A 24876-nucleotide genomic window follows, 5' to 3' on the forward strand; every position below is an offset into this window, starting at 1 on the left:
TGGACCAAAAAAGATCAGGGGCTATCTTACTTCTAATAGTAACTGAGGCAGAAGGTAAAGATTTTCATTTTACCTTTCCTTCCAGGTTAAAGTAAACTGAAGTAAATAATGATCAGACCAAATTACCAGCTTCAAACCTACATTACTTACTGTCCAGGAATGTAGCTGGGAAGCCGAATAGGCCAATAAAATCAAGATGATGCCCCTTCTCATGAGAGGGATAAAATTTTGGCCAACATAGGTTTAAGGATTCCAAAAAATCTAATAAATCCTTTACATTATGATTTGAGGTATCCTCTAGATGTAGACTGATATCTCCAAGAAGGAGCAGATAATCACAGCCTATATTCTGTGACAAAATATAGAATTTGTTCCTAGCCTCAAGCCATTTTAAAGGAGGGCAAAAAAACAGAATACAATGGCAAGAACCATCTAACGTGTCATCAACAATTTCTAAAACCATCACCTCCAAACCAGGTTCACACACTGATTTTAAAACTTTTACTTTAAAAAGATTTATAAATAAAAGCCACCCCTCCCTCTTTCTTTTTGCCATCTCAAAATAATTGAACTATATTATATCCAGCCGAACATAGCAACTTTATAATTGGATCTTCAGGACCAGAAAGCCATGTTTCTGTTATCATAACAGAACCAGGTTGTTGACATTTATTTATTTATTTTATTGCTTTTGTATCCCACATTTTCCCACCTATTTGCAGGCTCAGTGTGGCTTACAATACATTGTAACGATGTTAGTACAATAAGTTATTACATGATTATGGTTACATTATGAGGAGTTGAGTTAAAACAATGTCCAGGTATCGATAAGGGGGAAAGAACAATAGTGATGAGAAAAAAGGTTGGGTGTGTAAGAATTATGGGGATAAAATCTCTAATAACATCTCTCTTCTTATTAATCGATCTGGCAATAAAGTAGAAACAGGGAATAGGCAAATAAGTTTGTGGCTCCTGATACTGTCGTTTGCAGGGAATTAAAACTCTGTCTAGATATGAGCCAGATGTACTAACTTCAAGGAAAGAGCCCTTCCCTTATGTCACTCCAGGTCTCCCTCAGCCAGTGACACCAGTGACAGCTAAACGTGCTGTGTTGGCTGAAAGAGATGTCCTCGCACGTCCCAATCCCCGATTCTCCAGCGTTTTTCAGGCACATAAGAAAAACACGTCCAAGAGAAGGACGCCCATCACAAAATCTGAAGAAAAAAAACATCCAAGTGTTCGTCGGGGACATCCTTTTCTTTTTTTTTTTTTTGAGTGAAGGACGTCCAAGTGTTAGGCACTTGAAAGGACATCCCTGACGAACACTTGGATGTTTTTTTCCTTCCGATTTTTGCGATGGCCGTCCTCCTCTGCATGGGTCTCACTCACAGCAACCCCAACAAGAGGTCCAGACCTCCCGTTAGGTTTTCCATGGTGCATGGGGTCGGAAACGGTAGTGCATCGCATCACATTCACATTATAATAGTAATTAGCATTCCATTTTCGTTAGCTGCTACCGTGACAAGAAAATGGCTCGGAGAACCCTTTTGTGCATGTCCCGATTTACTACTTGCGCTAAACTGGATAGAACCAGTTTAAAAACCACGTTGCTGGCTCGTTTAGTGCATCTGGCTCCAAGTCCCTAAAATCTGTGCTAATTTTTTAAAAACTTTTCCTTTAGTGCAGAATCAGAGCAGCAGCAGGGTCATTTGAAATGAAGTACAGCACTTCACTTCATAAGTACATACATAAGTACATAAGTATTGCCATATTGGGACAGACTGACGGTCTATCAAGCCCAGTATCCTATTTCCATCAGTGGCCAATCCAGGTTACAAGTACCAGGCAAGATCCAAAAACAGTACAATACATTTTATGCTGCTTATCCTAGAAATAAGAAGTGGATTATCCCCAAGTCCATTTTAATAATTGCTTATGGACTTTTCTTTTAGGAAGCTATCCAAACCCTTTTAAAACCCCGTTAAGCTAACTGTTTTTACTACATTTTCTGGCAACGAATTCCAGAATTTAAATACACGTGGATCAGATAGCCCTGAGGGGAAGGACAGAGAGGAATTTTTGAAGGTAGTGGCAGGGTTAGGGGTGGGTTACAGAGTCCTACAGGGTTTCTTTATCCTCTCTCTCTTTTTAAACATTTCCCTTCTTATCAGTGAGTGAGCCAATCCCTGCTCATGCACTGACAAGAGGAGAGACATTTTGCCCACAATGCTGCAACTGCTGAAGATTACAATGGCGATAATGCTGAGGTATTTAAATAACTGTTCTAATAGGTTGTCACTACGTCACAGTCACCTTCACCCCAAGCAAAGTTGTATCAGTGTGGACATAGGCGGTCAGTGGCTCATTTGTTTGGGGAGGCTAAAGTGGGTGTGGCAAGGCATGGGGTCTCAGTCTATAAATATGTATCAAATACCAAAGAATAAAGTGACAAGAAAATTAAACAGTGTAACTTTCAACATACATATACAGGTCTTGGACAACTGAATTAAAGAGGACTGAAAAAAGTGTTTGTAGAAGATGCCTAAACCTCCATAGAGGCCTACAACCAGTCTGCCTCTCTTCTCTCTTACACATCCTACTTGTCCTCAGCCAACACACCTATGGAAACAATTCAACTATATTTAAAGATCCCTCAAGAGGCAGTGTCTCATAATTTCGGCTCTAAAACCCTTTCTGATGTTATGGTGTCACCTCAGTAAGGCCAACACGCAATCTATCCACTGCAAAACACTATAAACAAACTTGTTCATAAACACACTCAGAACCTTACCAAACTATAACACAGCACTAAGTCCCAGGACAGGAAGAGCTACCACCTCATGCATGAAAAGACAGCACTGTAAATATTACATCAGGCTCTAAAACACCAATACACTACCTAGCAAAAACAACAAAGCAAAACAAATTGGACTGCAATAAGATCTATACACAAATACTACACGCTAGAAGAATACTGCACCTTGGTCACACATGAAAAATATTTGAGACAACAAATATGACACAAGGGACCAGAGTTCAATAAAAGACATGAAGGCAAAAGACTGAACTGGAAACCTCAAGAAGTCAGACTCAGCATACAGCAATACTAGAGAAATTGAAACTGAAATGCAAAATATCACAGATGCACATTTCCAAAAGCTGAAACACTTCAATTAGTGAATTCTGAATAAAACATTTTTTATACCTTTGTTGTCTGTGCATTTTGTTTTTCTTTTTTTTTTTAATTTATTTTTATTAAACTTTTTAACAAACATAATTTCACATTTATGAATGATAATGCACAATTTGGAAATGAAAAATTATATAAACAAGCAACTACTATTTAAGTTTCATATAATTATCGACCACAAGAATAAGAAATCAATCCAAGATGTAAGATTAATCATATAATCTAAAGGAAATAATCATACATTGTAAATTATATTAATGAAGCGTCACGTCCCGAGTGATTTACTCCAAGGCTGTTGAACAGTGTACATATGGGATTAAACCACTACATTAACTTCTTCCCTACTAAGTAGAAATTTCTATTTGCTTTGGTCCCAGTGTCCATTTTATGCTTTTCTTTTTTTTTTTTTTCTTGTCCTTATGCTTCCTGTCCACCATCTCCCCTCTGAGGGCCTGTCCCTATCCTTCCTTCAGTTTCAGCATTTGCCCTCAAAGTGTCCCAATCCAGCACATATCCAGCAGTTTTCCCTCTATGTCTTGCCTTGGCCTGCATTTCCCCCTCTTTGGCCCTAACCCCTCCTGTGATCAGCATTACCCCTGTGTCCTTATCCCTTTCCCTCCATACCTAAAATCTCTTCACTTCCCTTTCTCTCTCCTTGCCCTTCTCTTCTTCCCACACCCCCACCCTGGAGCCAGGATGTCTCCCTCTCTTATCCCACTCCCCTCCCCCACAATTCAGTATGTCTCCTTCCTAGGTCTCCAGGGTCTTCCCCCCTTCCCCTGGGCATTCAGTCAGTCTATCTTTCTTTTGCCCCCCCCCCCCCAATCTAAGGTGGTCCAGCATCTATCCCTATCTCTCTTCCTCTCCCGTCTCTACCCTTCCCTCTCCTTTCCATTTCAACAGAGCAGCACTTAGTTCTCCCTCCCTCGCACCTGAAAGTCTAGCGTTTCTCCCCTTTTCTCCTCCCCCCCCCCCCCATGGTTCCAGAGTCTCTCCTTCCTTGTGATCAGACAGTGCTTGCTAACCTGCCTCAATTGCTGCCAGCAGGTGCACCGAAGCAACCAAAAGGAGCTGCCTGGGTGCCTCAATCTTCCCTGTGACATGTTCTGCCTCCTCTGATGCAATTTCCTGTTCCGTATAGGCAGGAGGACACATCATAGGGAAGATCGAGGCACCCAGCCAGTTCCTTTCAATCGCTGTTATATGGGGTGCCTATGAGTGTGGCTCTGTTTTATATGGGGTGGCAGAAGAAAATTACTTTGAAAAGTGACAATAAGGAGAAATTCTGACATATCATTCAAAGATAAAACAACAAAATGTTCACTTACCCTGCAACTTTCTGTCTCCAATTTCGATAAGGATCGTAGAGACTCTCACAAAAGACCAATGCATGCCTTACAAACTCTTCAATAGGGGTCTGATCTGTAACTTCTTTCTCTTTTGTTTTGCTTTTTAACTGAGAAGGAAAATAAAGAATATTAAACAGGGTAAATCCCTCCATAAAGATTAACTCCAAATTTATCTCAAAAAAAGATATAGCAGAATTGGAAAAGGTTCAAAGAAAAGTGACCAAAATGATAAAGAGAATGGAACTCCTCTCACATATGGAAAGGCTACAGAGGTTAGGGCTCTTCAGCTTGGAAAAAAGATGGCTGAGAGGAGATATGATTGAGGTCTATAAAATCCTGAGTGGTGTAGAACGAGTAAGAAGTGAATCGATTTTTTACACTTTCAAAAAGTACAAATATTAGGGGACACTCAATGAAGTTAAATGGAAATACTTTTAAAACAAATAGGAGGAAATATTTTTCTTGCTCCTCTGTTGATGCAATACAAACAGACAGTTAAGCAGCAATGTATTAATATAATTTTGTTGGCCAAACAACCTCTGCAAACACTGCTTTCAACTTCAGTAAATTTATCTTACCAAGAATGCCAAGTGTGAAACCCATCTACATGAGCTCTCCCAGCCCAGTTTGGATACATCTGTCATTAGTGCTATTTGGATACTATGGAATTTGAAGCAGGTGCCCTTTGTCAGGTTGTAATGTACTATCCACCAGGACTGAAAGTTCCCAAGCGATTTCTGACAAATGTGATATCTTGCAGCCTGTGAGTGGCCTGCGACCATTTCATGTATAAGATCCATTGAGCTTACCTCATTTTGAGCCATGCCAGGGGCATTACATGTACTGTTGAGGACTTGTGCTTCAATATTCTCAATATGTTCCATGCTGATTTCTGCTGACTTTTCAGAATGTCTTCTATCATTATGGACACTAGAGTGGAAATCATCTATTGCAGTAGAAAGGCCTTTGCCCGAGTCTTACTTATTAGAGTTCCAATGAATTCTAATTGCAGTGACAGGTTCAATTGTGATTTGTGGTAGTTACAAATCCTAGTAACTCCAGCACCCAAATGGTTGTGCACACTGATCCTTCTGGCCCATCTCAAGATGTGCTCTTTACCAGTTAATCATCCAATTAAGGAAACATGTGCACCCCCAGTCAGCATCGATATGCTACTACAAAGGTGGCCCAGACTAGAAGAGTCTGGGTAATAACACACTGCAAACTTGGCAGCATGATCCAAAGAGTTCACTGTATCAAGGTCATTGTAAAACCGGATGTAACTATGTTTTTCCAACTGCCTGCATGAGGGGTAACACAAATTCTTGCTCTACTAAAGTTCTTAGAAATAAGGCCCATCTAACCCTGTATTTATGATGACTAAGTGAGCCAAAAGGTGGAACGTGATTACTATAAATACAGAGTTAGACATCTTATTTCTAAGAACTTTAATACAGCAAGAATTTTATTACCCTGGTTGTCAAAACATGGCTGTGTTGGGTTTTATGATGACCTTGAAAAAATAAACTCTTTTGATCATACTGCCAGGTTTGGAATGTGTTATTATTACCCACAAATTTCCAGTCTGGGGCACCTTTGCACCTGCCACTTTTGTAGTTATTTTGCCTCAGTGAGCAACTACTAGATGTGCTTCTATGACTGCAAGGCATTTTGTGAATAACCGGCAGGCTGACATGAGGCGAAAAGGCTGTACACAATACCTATAGTAGTGTTTCCACATGACATATCTGAGATACACCTACACAGAAATAATCCAAGACACAGGAGACTGGCATCCTTCAAGTCCAGAGAGGGGAAAATTAGGTTCTTACCTTGGTAATTTTCTTTCCTTTAGTCATAGCAGATGAAGCCATTACGTATGGGTTATGTCCATCAACCAGCAGGGGAGATAGAGAGCACTCAAACTTTCACAGTGCCCTCTTGGCCAGCTAGCTCCACTGCCTCTTCAGTATTTGAAGCTTCCAAAGCAGTATGGCAAACCGCAATGGGAATCACAAGAGCTTTCCTCACAGCGAACGATGGCCCATCACAAGGGCATGAACTCATAAAGGAAGGAATGCACATCCTCCTGGAGGGAATAAATTCATCCTCCTTATTGTATAAGTGGAGGGGAACACACGCGCCTCCTGGAGGGAATGAACTCATCCTCCTATTTATAGAACTGGAGGGGAACACACGCGCCTCCTGGAGAGAATCAACACATCCTCCAAAAAAAAAACATGCTGGAGGGAATGAATACATCCTCCTAAATTTAAACTGAACATGAATCCTGAAGATTGTTTTCCAACTTTCTCCCAAGGAAGGAACTTCAGGAAATTAGAACAGAACCTGAAAAACAGATTCACAGCATACAGACAATCATACAGGGAGGGCTCATGGCTTCATCTGCTATGACTAAAGGAAAGAAAATTACCAAGGTAAGAACCTAATTTTCCCTTCCTTGTCATCAAGCAGATGAAGCCATTACGTATGGGATGTAACAAAGCAATCCATTACGTATGGGATGTAACAAGCCACACCACGCGCTAGCACTTGTGCACCAAAACGCGCATCCCTCCTGGCAGCCACATCCAGCCTGTAATGTCGGGCAAAGGAGAGCTTAGAAGCCCATGTTGCTGCACTGCATATCTCTTGAAGAGAGAGTGCTCCAGTTTCAGCCCAAGAGGAAGAAATCGCTCTAGTAGAATGTGCCTTAAAGGCTACAGGCGGAACCCTGCCGGCCAGCAGATAAGCTGAAAAGATAGTTTCTTTGAGCCAGCGGGCAATAGTGGCTTTAGACGCTGGAGACCCTCTGCGAGAACCGGATAGCAAAACAAACAGATGATCAGAAGTCCTGAAAGAGTTAGTAACTCGCAGATACTGCAGCAGAGTCCTGCGCACATCCAAAAGGTGCAGCTGCCCAAAAGATTCTGGAAACTCTTCCTCTGAAAAAGAGGGCAAGAAAATAGGCTGGTTTAGGTGAAAGGCTGAAACCACCTTAGGCATAAAGGAAGGCACGGTCCGAACCGTGACTCTGGACTCTGAAAATTGAAGAAATGGGTCTCTACAGGACAGCGCCTGGAGCTCTGACACCCGTCTCGCCGAGGTAATGGCCACCAGAAAAACGGCCTTCAGTGTCAAATCTTTCTCCGATGCTTGCCGAAGCGGCTCAAAAGGAGATGCCTGCAGGGTTTTCAAACCTAGCACCAGGTTCCAAGCTGGACAGGGTGCTCGCACTGGAGGTCGGAGCCGAAGCACCCCTCTAAGAAACCGTGCCACATCTGGGTGAGCAGCCAAAGACACGCCTTCCACCTTACCACGAAGGGAGGCCAACGCTGCCACCTGCACCCGCAGGGAATTATAGGCCAAGCCTTTTTGTACACCTTCCTGCAAAAAGTCCAGAATCGGCGAGACAGGAGCCCGCATTGGAGCAATGGCTCTGGAAGCACACCAAGACTCAAACAGGCACCAAATCCTGGCATAAGCCACGGAAGTGGACCGCTTGCGGGCTTGCAGGAGAGTGGAAATAACTTTATTGGAATAACCTTTATCCCTCAATTGCGCCCTCTCAATAGCCATGCCGTAAGACCAAAGCGGCCGGCGTCCTCCATGGCTACCGGTCCCTGAGTCAACAGGTTCGGTACCAGAGGTAACGGCAGAGGAGCCTCCAGGAGCATCTGTCGGAGGTCTGCATACCAAGGTCTCCTTGGCCAATCCGGGGCGATAAGGACCACTTCTCCTGAGTGCAGCCGAATCCGCAAGAGCAGGCGCCCTATCAAGGGCCATGGGGGAAACACATAAAGAAGACCCGGAGGCCAGGGTTGAGCCAAGGCATCCAACCCCGCCAAGCGAGGATCTCTCCGTCTGCTGAAGAAGCACGGGACTTTGGTATTGGCACTCGTCGTCATTAGATCCATCACGGGCTTGCCCCATTTGGCACAGATCTGCAGGAATACTTCGTCTGCCAGATTCCATTCTGCTGGATCGATCTGATGCCTGCTCAGATAATCGGCCTGCACATTGCTCTGACCTGCAATATGAGCTGCCGACAGACACTGAAGATGCAGCTCGGCCCAGTGGCAAATCAGTTCGGCCTGCGCGGCTAGTGCTCTGCACCTTGTTCCGCCTTGTCGATTTATATAGGCCACCGTTGTCGTGTTGTCCGACATCACTCTGACAGCCAATCCTTCCAGGGTCACTTGAAAGGCCAGAAGCGCCTGAAACACCGCTTTCAACTGTAGGCGGTTGATGGACCACTCCGACTCCTCGGGTGTCCATAGACCCTGGGCATGCTTCCCCTTGCAATGTGCGCCCCAGCCCTTCAGGCTGGCATCCGTTACCACTAGGCACCAAACGGGGAGCGTCAGCGGCATTCCTCGCCGCAGCATGCTATCCAAGAGCTACCGCTCCATGCTGAGTCGGGCCGCAGGGAGCCAAGTAAGTCTGCATTGGTAATCCTGAGAAATAGGAGACCATCTCCGGAGTAGGGAATACTGTAGAGGTCTCAGGTGCGCTCTCGCCCAGGGCGCCACTTCCATCGTGGCTGTCATCGATCCTAGCAGCTGGACAATATCCCAAGCTCGCGGGCGGGCATCCTTAGGAGCAGACGGACCTGATTCTGAAGCTTGCAACGCCTTAGCTCGGGTAGGAACACATAGCCCGAGACTGTGTCGAACCTGGCCCCCAAAAATTCTAGAGATTGAGAAGGGGTCAGGTGACTTTTGGCCATATTGATGACCCAGCCTAGAGATTGCAGTATTGAGACCAATCTGGCTGTAGCTTGTAAGCTCTCTGTTGCAGAGTCTGCTCTGATGAGCCAGTCGTCTAGGTACGGGTGAACCCTGATACCTTCTCGCCTGAGAAAAGCAGCTACTACCACCATTACCTTCGAAAAGGTTCGGGGAGCTGTGGCGAGGCCAAAAGGCAAGGCCCTGAACTGGAAATGTTTTCCCAACACCGCAAACCTCAGAAACTTCTGGTGCGGGGGCCAAATCGGTATGTGCAAGTAAGCTTCTTTCAGGTCTAGAGACGTGAGAAACTCTCCTGGCTGAACCGCCGCAATGACGGAGCGCAGGGATTCCATGTGAAAATGCCGCACTCTCAGGGACTTGTTCACTTCTTTTAAGTCCAGAATAGGGCGAAAGGACCCACCTTTTCGCGTCACCACAAAGTAGATGGAGTATCGGCCACAACCTTGCTCGGCGGGAGGCAGCGGGGTTACTGCCCCTAACTGAATCAGACCTTGTAAAGTCTCCTCCACCGCCACCCGCTTGACGGCAGAACCGCATCGGGACTCCACAAACACGTCTCTTACTGGGGCGTTGAATTCTATTCTGTATCCATCTCTGATCAGGTCCAGAACCCACTGATCTGAGGAAATCTTGGCCCACTCCGACAAAGAGGGAAAGCCGTCCTCCGATGACAGGCATCGAGGAGAGGGCCGGCGCACCATCATTGAGAGGGTCGCCCCTGAACTCCTGGTCTTGAGCCACCGGCTGCGGAACGCTTGTCCGAGCGAAAGGAGTTCCTCTGCTGACCACGGGCACGTGAAGTGAACCCAGCAGAACGCCCCGGGCGGTACCTTCTAGCTTCACGGAAGCGAGGTCTGTATGAGGAGTGGACCGCCTGGCCCTTAGAGGAAGGCCTCTGCCTATCTTCGGGCAAGCGCTGGGGTTTTGGATCACCCAGGCCTTTCACAATTTTCTCCAACTCCTCACCAAATAGGAGAAGTCCTTGAAAAGGCAACTTCACCAACCTTTGCTTAGAGGCCATGTCCGCTGCCCAGTGTCGTAGCCACAGACGACGGCGAGCCGCCACTGCTACTGCCATTTGTTTAGCCGAAGCTCTGACAAGGTCATAAAGGGCATCAGCCAGAAAGGACAAGGCCACCTCCATCCGCGGAGCCACATCCAAGAAGGGCTCCGCTCCATCACCGGGCTGAGCCACTGCCTGTTGCAGCCAAGCTAGGCAGGCTCTAACAGCATAACAGCTGCATGCAGACGCCCGAACAGTGAGACCTGCAATTTCAAAGGACCGTTTCAATGCTGTTTCCAGCCTACGGTCTTGAACATCCTTCAGGGCAACACCTCCTTCAACAGGGAGGGTAGTTCTCTTTGTCACCGCAGTGACTAGGGCATCCACTGTAGGCATTTGAAAACGAGCCATATGTCCCTCACGCAGAGGGTATAACTGCCCTATAGCCCTGGAAACTCTCAAAGGTCCCTCGGGATCAGCCCACTGAGCCGAAATAAGCTCTAGGATGGAGTCATGCAAAGGGAAGGCCCGAGCAGCTTTCTTGGTACTAGCCATCCTGGGATTACCCGAGGAGGCCATGCCACTGTCAGGATCTTCAATCGAGAGGGCCTGCAGGATATCTGAAATAAGCGCTGGCAGCTCATCACGGTGGAAAATCCTCACCGCGAAGGGATCATCCAGATCCTGTGGTAAATCCGCACCTGACTCTGGTTCCTCAGACCAAGAACGTCTGTCAGAGTTCTCCGAATCCTCACACCCCGACCACCTCCCGGCAGATTTTTCTGGAGCTCGAACAAGCTGCAGCCACCCTGCTAGGGGAGATAGAGAATACTGGAGAGGCAGTGGAGCTAGCTGGCCAAGAGGGCACTGTGAAAGTTTGAGTGCTCTCTATCTCCCCTGCTGGTTGATGGACATAACCCATACGTAATGGCTTCATCTGCTTGATGACAAGGAACATAAGTCATTCTATTTTGGAGAACGGGTCCTGGGGAAACCATATTGAACGTTTCTCTTACTAAAAATTGTTCTGGGCCCTTACGTATGGGATGAAGCAGAGTCCCCCATATTTTTCATTACTAGAAAATCTTTTCCCTAGTAGAAAGGATTTGGTGGCATTTGCATTTAAAAGAGAAGACAGTTCCCTAGTAAATATTTCTTGATGCTGAGAGCTTGACCGTGATGCTCTCAATGGACAATTTGATGGTGCTTCAATAAATGCAGATGGCATTCCTGATGGATATTTGTAGAACCCACTAATCAGAAGTTATAAGGGGCCAGTAGTTTGCAAAAATAAAAAAAAAAATTAGTCTCTCTTCTACCAGTAAGTCATCCAAGGACCAGTTGAACATCTCTCTGCATCAATATCGACTGTGTCAAAGTCACAGCATCACACTGAGCAACAAAGCACTCCATTCATCTGTCAAGTCTCCTCATGAACTGCTCCTCAAAGGCTGCTATTGACAAAGGCAAAGGGGAAGCAGTAGGAGTGGCTATGTCTTCCTAGTCACTTGAGGAGCATTGGAAGCCAAGTCTTGGGTCCTTGGAGGCTGTTGCATCCCATCTGATACAGAGGAGGAGGAACAGTCCTCATGTAGGGACAATTCAAGGTTAACAATGACCTCAGTGCTCTCAGTGACTCGCTCCAATGCGGTGTGATGTCAATGTATCCTAGCCTTCACCTGGTGTTTGGCATCACAAGCCCTTGGCACTGAAGTAGAGAACAAATCTTTCTTCTTCTTTGGATGGTAATCGGATGATGATTGATCCTGATGGCCTCTATCAATGTTCAAGCGTGAATGGTGCACTCTCAATACCAATGCATCCTCAGTGTCCAGTGCAGCTCTGGGACCCATGGAGACTAAGGCCTCAGATACTGAAGTCAACAAATCAGACTTCTCATTTATGCTCTCTTCTCAATCACAAAGACTTCTCTTGGACATCTGCAATTATAATTTACGATGAGAGGGATCATGGTCAGGTCTCAGGCATTGCAGGCACCAGTTACTGGTATACGTAATGAATATGATCCTGTTGCACCAGGTGCACTTCCTAAAGCTGATGGATGCTTTGCTCCAAAAAAATAGCTGCTAGTAAATCAAATGATTTCATTTTGAACACATGTGCCCTGACCAGAAACCCTAAGTACTCACAAAGCCCTACAGTGGGCAAAAAGGTACTGCACAACAGTAACACGACACGAGATCAAGGAAAAAAAATGTCATCTTGAGGTGAACCCTAGTGATGCATGTTTGACCAGCTGTACAGAAAGAGGAAGACTGAGGCTGTCCCATGCAGCAGTGGCAGATGGGAATTGGCAAACGTGCACTGTGAAGCAACTCAAAGCTTCTAGTTCATACTAACCTGGCGAAGCTTTCCTACGTGGGTGCTGCCAATGACATCTCCCATGCTGGTACCTATCACCAGAAATAGCCATTTTTTACTTCAATAAGCTACACCAGTGTTCTTCAATGCAAGACCCATGGAGAACTCTGGGGCAGCCCCCATTGTCTTTCAGATTTTTTTTCTACTACTCAGGCACAGCACAGAAAGGGAAAAAGGATGGCCGGGGGGGGGGGGGGGGGGGGGGAGTTGCATGCTTGAAAGACAAGACATTTTCTCAACAGACAAAAGAGAATGCATTTGAGGATACCCGCCCCCCTGAAGTTTGAAGGTGGGTTGGTCAACACTGTCGTGGCTCCACTTGAAAAGATATCTGGCAGCTTTCTTACAGCTCGTTAGAATCCAAAGTGGCCCCAGCTTAAATATTAATGAAGACCACTGAACTACACCAACACATAAACAGATGCCTATGGCTTTAAACAGAATATACATAAAGGAATTAAATATGAAATAAGATGATCACATACGGTTTGCACTCATAACATAGAATGTCCTCAAACTAGATTTTTTCAGATTAAGAAGAGGACCTTATAATCTCAGACTGATATGCAAAATGAGAAGGACAGACAATATTAATATAATAGATACACATATTTTTTTTATCTATCTCCTAAATTCATACCTGTGCTATTATGTTTAGTAATACTGAAAATGCTTAATATATACAATAAATCTTAATATTTTATAGACAAACCTTCTTTCCTACCACATTGCATCTTGCAAACTGCAAATTTTACATCTTCTCATTGTGAACAGAACCCCCAAAACAATATTGGAAGTTGTAGTAGAAAGGTAAATTTTCACATCACCCACCTGCTGTATATACAGTGTAGTCATAGTAATGATATGGATAATGTAGGAACAGCTCCCAATCTCCTCCACATTGGACAAATTTCTGTAAGATGAAGAACCCCAAATCAAATCAACATATTATAAACAATTTTAAACATTCAACAGGTAGATCTTTTTTTTTAATCTTTATTTATTGATATTTTAACATTTTTTACAAGTTAAACACTTGCGAAAGTAAATACAGCTCGAATAGGAACTAAATCCAGAAGGCATAATTCAGAGATAATTAAAATAAATTAGCTTCCTTAGACCACAAATACTGAGGAGGCGCAGCAGAATTTAGGGAGTCATCTAAATATTATCAGAGCAAATCACAAAAGGAAAAGGCTTACATGTGCTTATCCTCCCCTATTATCTAATATTAATCCAACAATATTACAACTTTTTCAAATCCAAGAATGCCCGTAGTTGTTCAGATGAGTAAAACATATACTTTACATCCAAATATCTTATCATACATTTACACGGATAGGCTAGAAAGAAGATACCCCCTAGGTCCAAAACCTCTTTTTTTCATGATCAAAAAAAGTTTTTTCTTCTCTCCTGAGTTGATTTTGAAACATCGGGGTATATCCAAATCCTATTCCTCCAAAAGGGGCTTTAGAGTGCTTAAAGTAAAGTCTTAGAATTGCGTTGAGATCCTGTTCAAAAACAAACATCACCAGGAGAGTGGCTCTTTCCGAACAGTTATCTAATGATTGTTCAAGAATATCTGAAATATTTTTCACATCTATGTTCACGTCTGAGCCTCTTCTATTTTCTCCCGCAGTCACTGAGTTTTTAGGCAAATAGTAAATCCTATTTATAGGAGGAAATGCTTCCTGGGGAATTTTCAAAATATCAGCAAAGTATCTTTTAAACATATCAATCGGTGGAATCCCAAGAACTTTAGAAAAATTTAATATACAAAGGTTCAAACGTCTATTATAGTTCTCTATTTGTTCAATGTTTTTATGAAGAGCCAACTTAACTGTTGTATTTTTCAACAGGTAGATCTAAAAAACACAGTAAAGATGACATACCTATGATATCAGGAAACTTACTACTACTACTACTTAACATTTCTAAAGCGCTACTAGGGTTACGCAGCGCTGTACAATTTAACATGGAAGGACAGTCCCTGCTCGAAGAGCTTACAATCTAAAAGACAAATGTACAGATAATCTGAAAGGTCAGACAGATTGGGGCAACCTATATGTTCGAAAGGTTAGGTTCCGAATGCAGCATTGAAGAGGTGAGCTTTAAGCAAGGATTTGAAGATGGGTAGGGAGGGGGCTTAGCGTAGGGATTCAGGAAGATTGTTCAAAGCATAGGGTGAGGCAAGGCAAAATGAGCGGAGCCTGGAGTTGGCAATGGTGGAGAAGGGTACTGAGAGGAGGGATTTGTCGTGTGAGCGGAAGTTACGGGCAGGAACGTAGGGGGAGATGAGGGTAGAGAGGTAGTGAGGAGCAGCAGACCGAGTGCACTTGTAAGTAAGGAGGAGAAGCTTGAATTGGATGTGGTATCTGATCGGAAGCCAGTGAAGTGACTTGAGGAGAGGGGTGATATGAGTACATCGGTTCTGGCGGAATATAAGACGTGCGGCAGAGTTCTGAATGGATTGAAGGGGGGATAGATGGCTGAGTGGGAGGCCAGTGAGGAGCAAGTTGCAGTAGTCGAGGCGAGAGGTAATGAGAGCGTGGACAAGAGTTCGGGTGGTGTGCTCAGTGAGGAAAGGGCGAATTTTGTTGATGTTGAAAAGGAAGAAGCGACAGGTTTTGGCAGTCTGCTGGATATGCGCAGAGAAGGAGAGGGAGGAGTCGAAGATGACCCCGAGGTTGCAGGCAGATGAGACGGGGAGGATGAGGGTGCCATCAACTGTCTCTCCCTTGGGGTTTTTTGCAGTTAATAGACTTTTTTTTTTGAAGGCATGAACAAACATGGGGATATCAGAATCACAGGACAACACTCCACAGTTGATATATTGTATCCAGAATGATTTTCAGAAAGCTTTTGATAAAGTCCCTCAAGATAGATTCCTAAGGACATTAAAAAGCAATGGGATAGAAGGAAATGTCCTGCTGTGGATAGAAAACAGAGAGTAGGGTTAAATGGCCAATTCTTTCAATGGAAGGTGGCAAGTAGTGGATTATCCCAGGAATTGGTACTGGGACTAGAGCTTTTTAACATATTTATTAAATGATCTAAAATGAGTACACTAAGCAAGATTATCATATTTGCAGATAAAGCGAATGCTACATACCTGTAGAAACATCCAACTATCCAAGGAAACAATATTAAAAGAAGGGCTATTACAGGGAAACTATAATACTTTTCAGAAGGAAACTAAAAGGAGAAGTTGTGATGATCAGAAGTCTGCATACGGCATAGAAACTACTTAAATATATAAAGCTACAAAAAAGAAATAGCCCAGCAAACAATTTCACTTTAAGGCAATCCTGTGCAACCACAAAAAAACATTTTTGATAAGATAAAGGAACCTCATTTGCTTACTGCTTAAGAGTAACATCAGGTGGTATATTCAAGGTCCATGATTGTATGCCCTCCACTCACCACGGTACAATCATTTCAATGGCCACCTAGATGTGCTGGAAGCACAGGCATATAGTTTAGGACAGTAGTTCTCAACCTTTTTTCAGTTGGGACACACCTGATGAATGATGCTCACATCTGTGACACACTCTATACTTGACCCTCATGAACTTTGGTCTGATACAGTATATCAGTTCTTATATATTAGGGTTTTTGTGGATGCAAAGCACGTTTACACTTATCTCTTCCCCTCCCCCAACAGGTGCAAATCATAACTAGCGCATTTTCTCCATGGAAGGTACTATACCAAAAAAAAATAAAACAAACAAAAATCTGATTCTTGTGTCATCTCAGTAATAGTGAAATAATTCTCTCCACTACCAGGCACATTGTGAACTAACAAACACAAAACCTGAAAAACCCTAACTCAACATACATCTACCACAGAAAGGCAGAACTGATTCCTTTGATTTAAACAAAAACCTTACTTCAGGCAGCACTACAAATATCACACACAAGGCCCTGGAACACTAGGCTACTACTGGTAAAACAGAAAAAGTGAGACTGCTACAGAGTTCTAAACAGAAACTACTTGCAAACAGAAACTACTTGCAAACAGAACACACACAACTCCACACACAGAACAAAGACAAACCCACACCAAATACAGAACAAGGGATCACAAATTAGAAATAGAAATATGAAGACAAAAATTGAACTTGGAACCCCAGAAGTCAAAACTAGGCATGTAGCACAACATAGGAAAAATAAAAACAGAAATTTATTTCCTCCTGTACTAAACAAAATACAAAGACATCCATGATGCACATTTCCTAAACCTAACATATTTATTTATTAGGATCTATTTACTACTACTACTTAACATTTCTAGAGCGCTACTAGGGTTACACAGCGCTGTACAATTTAACAAAGAGAGACAGTCCCTGCTCAAAGAGCTTACAATCTAATAGACAAGTGAACGGTCGGTCCGATAGGGGCAGTCAAATTGGGGCAGTCTGGATTCACTGAACAGTAAGGGTTAGGTGCCGAACGCAGCATTGAAGAGGTGGGCTTTAAGCAAAGACTTGAAGACGGGCAGGGAGGGGGCTTGGCGTAAGGGTTCAGGAAGGTTGTTCCAAGCATAGGGTGAGGCGAGGCAGAATGAGCGGAGCCTGGAGTTGGCGGTGGTGGAGAAGGGTACTGAGAGGAGGGATTTATTCTGTGAACAGAGGTTACGGGCGGGAATGTAAGGGGAGATGAGGGTAGAAAGATAGTGAGGGGCAGCAGACTGAGTGCATTTGTAGGTAAGAAGGGGAAGCTTGAATTGAATGTGGTATCTGATTGGAAGCCAGTGAAGTGACCTGAGGAGAGGGGTGATATGAGTATATCGGTTCTGGCGGAATATGAGACGTGCAGCAGAGTTCTGAACAGACTGAAGGGGGGATAGATGGCTAAGTGGGAGGCCAGTGAGGAGTAAGTTGCAGTAGTCCAGGCGAGAGGTAATGAGAGCGTGGACGAGAGTTCGGGTGGTGTGTTCAGAGAGGAAAGGACGAATTTTGCTGATGTTAAAGAGGAAGAAGCGACAGGTCTTGGCTATCTGCTGGATATGCGCAGAGAAGGAGAGAGAGGAGTCAAAGATGACTCCGAGGTTGCGGGCAGATGAGACGTGGAGGATGAGGGTGTTATCAACTGAGATAGAAAGTGGAGGAAGAGGAGAAGTGGGTTTTGGTGGAAAGACGATAAGCTCGGTCTTGGACATGTTCAGTTTCAGGTGGCGGTTGGACATCCAGGCAGCAATGTCGAATAAGCAGGCCGATACCTTTGCCTGGGTCTCCGCGGTGATGCCTGGTGTGGAGAGATACAGTTGGGTGTCATCAGCATAGAGATGATACTGGAAACCATGAGATGAGATCAGGGAGCCCAGGGAAGAGGTGTAGATTGAGAAGAGAAGGGGTCCAAGGACCGATCCCTGGGGAACACCAACAGATAAGGGGATGGGGGTGGAGGAAGGTTCATGAGAGTGAACTTTGAAGGTGCGGTGGGAGATATAGGAGGAGAACCAGGAGAGGACAGAGCCCTGGAACCCAAATGAGGACAGTGTGGCAAGAAGTAAGTCATGATTGACAGTGTCAAAAGCGGCGGATAGATCCAGGAGGATGAGGATGGAGTAGTGGCCTCTGGATTTGGCAAGGAACAGGTCATTACAGACAAGAGTGATGTTTCTGTCGAGTGAAGAGGGCGAAAACCGGATTGAAGCGGATCGAGGATGGCATGAGAGGAGAGAAAATCAAGAGAATGTGTAAAGGGGCCATAAGTATTTACCGCCTTATTGAAGGAATTCATTCAAGGCAGTGTACAGCAAGAATAAGTCAAACATAAACAATAGACAGTTACACCACTAAAAATATTCAAATAACAATACAAAGAATAACATAGTATAATGCATAGGGTATAAGCAAAGATGGAAAATATAGATAGTTAAGATAGAGCAACAGGAGTAAGAAGATAGGGAGATTAATTTAAGAAAGCTGTACCTGAGGTCAGAAAGGTGCTTAAATGTAGGAGCAGATAAACATATCCAGCTATAGTATGTGCAGCTTGTGTACTCTTTGTGAAGATCATCTAGTAGGGATGCAAGGACTGTTTCTGTTCCAAAATTTGGTCTGAATCCAGACTGACATAGATCTAGACAGTTTTTCTCTTCTAGCCAATCTCCAATTTTCAAGCTTGCCCTAGTCAAGGTTGTTCTTCAGAAAAGGACGCGCCACCGACCTTTTTAAAACTGTTGGTAGTTGCCCGTTTAACAGAGAGGAGTTCACGATTTTTGTGGTGCCTTCTATGAGACCCTTACTTGCCTGCTGCACTATCTTTGATGGGCAGGGGTCAAGGGGGCAGCTAGTTGGCAAAGGTCTCTTAGGATTTTGTTAAGGTCTTCCCCTATTATTGGGTTAAAGTCCCATATGTCTGTGTCAGGAAGGGACAGGTTTGTGCACTCCTGGTTAGCTGATTGGAGACTGCCTGTAAATCCTGGTGGAGACCTTTAATTTTGTTGGCAAAGTATGCAGCAAAATCACTGCAGTTCTGTTTTGACTGAGAAGGCTGGTTCTGTTGTGGGGGTTGCAGTAGGCTGTTTACTATGCAGAACAGGTGCTTGGTTGAATTGGTAGCCTGTTCAATGCAAATGAGAGAAATATTGTTTTTGGTTGCTATTAAGGCTTGGCAATACTTTGTCATGTATTTCCTACAGTTTAGCCTGTCCTCATCCAGGCGCAATTTACGCTATTTCCTTTCCAGTTTCCACCAGTATTAAGTACATAAGTACTGCCATACCGGGAAAAAACCAAGGGTCCATCAAGGCCAGCATCCTGTCTCCGACAGTGGCCAATCCAGGCTTCAAGAACCCGGCAACCCCCCCCCCCCCCCAAAAAAAAAACAAAAAACTTAATTCTTAATAATGTTCAATGGATTTTTCCCTCAGGAATCTGTCCAAACCCCCCTTTAAATTCCGTAAGGCCAGCTGCTGTCATCACATTTTCCAGCAACAAGTTCCAGAGTCCAACTACACACCGAGTAAAGAAAAACTTCCTCCTATTTGTTTTAAATCTATCATATTCTAGCTTCATCTTGTGTCTCCTGGTTTTGCTGTTGTTTGAAAGTGTAAACAAATGCTTCACATCTGTCCGCTCTATTCTGTTCATTATCTTGTAGACTTCTATCATATCACCCCTCAGCCGCCTTTTTTCCAAGCTGAAGAGCCCTAACCTACTCAGCCTTTCCTCATAGGGAAGTCGTTCCATTCCCTTTATCACTTTCGTCGCCCTTCTCTGCACCTTTTCTAATTCCTTTATATCTTTTTTGAGATGCGGCGACCAGAATTGGACACAAAATTCTAGATGCGGTCGCACCATGGAGCGATACAACCGCATTATAACGTCCTTGTGTTTGTTTTCCATCAATTTCCTAATAATACTCAACATTCTGTGCGCTTTCTTAGCCGCCACAGCACACTGAGCAGAAATTTTTAACGTCTTATCAACGATGACTCCCAGATCCCTTTCTAGGTCTGTGACTCCTAACGCAAAACCTTGCATGACATAGCTGTAATTCGGGTTCCTTTTAACCACATGCATCACTTTGCACTTGTCAACACTGAACTTCATCTGCCACTTGCACGCCCAATCTCCCAGTCTCACGAGGTCCTTCTGTAATCTTTCACACTCCTCCTGCGACTTGATGACCCTGAATAATTTTGTGTCATCTGCGAATTTAATTACCTCACTAGTTACTCCCATCTCTAGGTCATTTATAAATATGTTAAAAAGCAGCGGTCCCAGCACAGACCCCTGCGGGACCCCACTAACTACCCTTCTCCACTGAGAATACTGACCATTCAGTCCTACTCTGTGCTTCCTATCTTTCAACCAGTTCTTAATCCATAGCAATACCCTACCTCCGATCCCATGACTCTCCAGTTTCCTCTGGAGTCTTTCATGAAGCACTTTGTCAAACGCCTTTTGAAAATCCAAATACACAATATCCACCGGCTCCCCATTGTCTACGTTTGTTCACCCCCTCAAAAAAATGCAGTAGATTGGTGAGGCAAGACTTCCCTTCACTAAATCCGTGCTGACTTTGTCTCATCAGCCCATGTTTTTGTATGTGCTCTGTCATTTTATTCTTAATAATAACCTCTACCATTTTGCCTGGTACCGATGTCAGACTCTCCGGTCTATAATTTCCCGGATCTCCTGTGGACCCTTTTTTAAAAATCGGTGTAACAGTGGCTACCCTCCAGTCTTCCGGTACCACACTTGATTTAAGGGGCAGATTGCATATTACTAACAGCAGCTCTATAAGTTCATTTTTCAGTTCTACTAATACTCTGAGATGAATACTCTTCAATTTGCAGAACTGACCCATTACATCCTCCAAGTTTACAGAGAATTTGTTGAGTTTCTCCGACTCGCCTGCTTCAAATACGCTTTCCGGCACCGGTGTCCCTCCCAAATCCTCCTCGGTGAAGACCGAAGCAAAGAATTCATTTAATTTCTCCGCTATGACTTTGTCTTCCCTGATCGCCCCTTTAACACAATTTTCGTCCAGCGGCCCAACCGACTCTTTTGCCGGCTTCCTGCTTTTAATGTATCTAAAAAAAGGGAAAATTAGGTTCTTACCTTGGTAATTTTCTTTCCTTTAGTCATAGCAGATGAAGCCATTACGTATGGGTTATGTCCATCAACCAGCAGGGGAGATAGAGAGCACTCAAACTTTCACAGTGCCCTCTTGGCCAGCTAGCTCCACTGCCTCTTCAGTATTTGAAGCTTCCAAAGCAGTATGGCAAACCGCAATGGGAATCACAAGAGCTTTCCTCACAGCGAACGATGGCCCATCACAAGGGCATGAACTCATAAAGGAAGGAATGCACATCCTCCTGGAGGGAATAAATTCATCCTCCTTATTGTATAAGTGGAGGGGAACACACGCGCCTCCTGGAGGGAATGAACTCATCCTCCTATTTATAGAACTGGAGGGGAACACACGCGCCTCCTGGAGAGAATCAACACATCCTCCAAAAAAAAAACATGCTGGAGGGAATGAATACATCCTCCTAAATTTAAACTGAACATGAATCCTGAAGATTGTTTTCCAACTTTCTCCCAAGGAAGGAACTTCAGGAAATTAGAACAGAACCTGAAAAACAGATTCACAGCATACAGACAATCATACAGGGAGGGCTCATGGCTTCATCTGCTATGACTAAAGGAAAGAAAATTACCAAGGTAAGAACCTAATTTTCCCTTCCTTGTCATCAAGCAGATGAAGCCATTACGTATGGGATGTAACAAAGCAATCCATTACGTATGGGATGTAACAAGCCACACCACGCGCTAGCACTTGTGCACCAAAACGCGCATCCCTCCTGGCAGCCACATCCAGCCTGTAATGTCGGGCAAAGGAGAGCTTAGAAGCCCATGTTGCTGCACTGCATATCTCTTGAAGAGAGAGTGCTCCAGTTTCAGCCCAAGAGGAAGAAATCGCTCTAGTAGAATGTGCCTTAAAGGCTACAGGCGGAACCCTGCCGGCCAGCAGATAAGCTGAAAAGATAGTTTCTTTGAGCCAGCGGGCAATAGTGGCTTTAGACGCTGGAGACCCTCTGCGAGAACCGGATAGCAAAACAAACAGATGATCAGAAGTCCTGAAAGAGTTAGTAACTCGCAGATACTGCAGCAGAGTCCTGCGCACATCCAAAAGGTGCAGCTGCCCAAAAGATTCTGGAAACTCTTCCTCTGAAAAAGAGGGCAAGAAAATAGGCTGGTTTAAGTGAAAGGCTGAAACCACCTTAGGCATAAAGGAAGGCACGGTCCGAACCGTGACTCCGGACTCTGAAAATTGCAGAAATGGGTCTCTACAGGACAGCGCCTGGAGCTCTGACACCCGTCTCGCCGAGGTAATGGCCACCAGAAAAACGGCCTTCAGTGTCAAGTCTTTCTCCGATGCTCGCCGAAGCGGCTCAAAAGGAGATGCCTGCAGGGTTTTCAAAACTAGCACCAGGTTCCAAGCTGGACAGGGTGCTCGCACTGGAGGTCGGAGCCGAAGCACCCCTCTAAGAAACCGTGCCACATCTGGGTGAGCAGCCAAAGACACGCCTTCCACCTTACCACGAAGGGAGGCCAACGCTGCCACCTGCACCCGCAGGGAATTATAGGCCAAGCCTTTTTGTACACCTTCCTGCAAAAAGTCCAGAATCGGCGAGACAGGAGCCCACATTGGAACAATGGCTCTGGAAGCACACCAAGACTCAAACAACCATAACCTTTTTCCCTCAATTGCGCCCTCTCAATAGCCATGCCGTAAGACCAAAGCGGCCGGCGTCCTCCATGGCTACCGGTCCCTGAGTCAACAGGTTCGGTACCAGAGGTAACGGCAGAGGAGCCTCCAGGAGCATCTGTCGGAGGTCTGCATACCAAGGTCTCCTTGGCCAATCCGGGGCGATAAGGACCACTTCTCCTGGGTGCAGCCGAATCCGCAAGAGCAGGCGCCCTATCAAGGGCCATGGGGGAAACACATAAAGAAGACCCGGAGGCCAGGGTTGAGCCAAGGCATCCAACCCCGCCAAGCGAGGATCTCTCCGTCTGCTGAAGAAGCACGGGACTTTGGTATTGGCACTCGTCGCCATTAGATCCATCACGGGCTTGCCCCATTTGGCACAGATCTGCAGGAATACTTCGTCTGCCAGATTCCATTCTGCTGGATCGATCTGATGCCTGCTCAGATAATCGGCCTGCACATTGCTCTGACCTGCAATATGAGCTGCCGACAGACACTGAAGATGCAGCTCGGCCCGGTGGCAAATCAGTTCGGCCTGCGCGGCTAGTGCTCTGCACCTTGTTCCGCCTTGTCGATTTATATAGGCCACCGTTGTCGTGTTGTCCGACATCACTCTGACAGCCAATCCTTCCAGGGTCACTTGAAAGGCCAGAAGCGCCTGAAACACCGCTTTCAACTCTAGGCGGTTGATGGACCACTCCGACTCCTCGGGTGTCCATAGACCCTGGGCATGCTTCCTCTTGCAGTGTGCGCCACAGCCCTTCAGGCTGGTATCTGTTACCACTAGGCACCAAACGGGGAGCGTCAGCGGCATTCCTCGCCGCAGCATGCTGTCCGAGAGCCACCACTCCATGCTGAGATGGGCCGCAGGGAGCCAAGTAAGTCTGCATAGGTAATCCTGAGAAATAGGAGACCATCTCCGGAGTAGGGAATACTGTAGAGGTCTCAGGTGCGCTCTCGCCCAGGGTACCACTTCCATCGTGGCTGTCATCGATCCCAGCAGCTGGACAATGTCCCAAGCTCGCGGGCGGGGCATCCTCAGGAGCAGACGGACCTGATTCTGAAGCTTGCACCGCCTTAGCTCGGGTAGGAACACATAGCCCGAGACTGTGTCGAACCTGGCCCCCAAAAACTCTAGAGATTGTGAAGGGGACAGGTGACTTTTGGCCATATTGACGACCCAGCCTAGAGATTGCAGTACTGAGACCACTCTGGCTGTAGCTTGTAAGCTCTCTGTTGCAGAGTTTGCTCTGATGAGCCAGTCGTCTAGGTACGGGTGAACCCTGATACCTTCTCGCCTGAGAAAAGCAGCTACTACCACCATTACCTTCGAAAAGGTTCGGGGAGCTGTGGCGAGGCCAAAAGGCAAGGCCCTGAACTGGAAATGTTTTCCCAACATCGCAAACCTCAGAAACTTCTGGTGCGGGGGCCAAATCGGTATGTGCAAGTAAGCTTCTTTCAGGTCTAGAGACGTGAGAAACTCTCCTGGCTGAACCGCCGCAATGACGGAGCGCAGGGATTCCATGTGGAAATGCCGCACTCTCAGGGACTTGTTCACTTCTTTTAAGTCCAGAATAGGGCGAAAAGACCCATCCTTTTCGCGGCACCACAAAATAGATGGAGTATCGGCCGCAGCGCTGCTCGGCGGGAGGCACCGGGGTCACTGCCCCTAACTGAATCAGACCTTGTAAAGTCTCCTCCACCGCCACCTGTTTGACGGCAGAACCACATCGGGACTCCACAAACACGTCTCTTACTGGGGCGTTGAATTCTATTCTGTATCCATCTCTGATCAGGTCCAGAACCCACTGATCTGAGGAAATCTTGGCCCACTCCTCGACAAAGAGGGAAAGCCGTCCTCCGATGACAGGCATCGAGGAGAGGGCCGGCGCACCATCATTGAAAGGGTCACCCCTGAACTCCTGGTCTTGAGCCACCGGCTGCGGAATGCTTGTCCGAGCGAAAAGAGTT

General features: G+C 45.3%; 1 protein-coding gene across 1 annotated transcript in view; it reads right to left on the reverse strand.

Moving 5' to 3' along the window:
• The window catches only part of NBEAL1 (neurobeachin like 1), a 502828-nt gene that overhangs the window by 405235 nt on the left and 72717 nt on the right, over nt 1–24876 (reverse strand). Inside the window, 2 exon segments of the mRNA XM_030208867.1 lie at nt 4519–4646; nt 13507–13588. Coding sequence (XP_030064727.1) covers nt 4519–4646; nt 13507–13588 — 210 coding nt within the window.

Source organism: Microcaecilia unicolor, chromosome 7 (assembly GCF_901765095.1).
Source record: "Microcaecilia unicolor chromosome 7, aMicUni1.1, whole genome shotgun sequence".
NCBI classification, from domain to species: domain Eukaryota; kingdom Metazoa; phylum Chordata; class Amphibia; order Gymnophiona; family Siphonopidae; genus Microcaecilia; species Microcaecilia unicolor.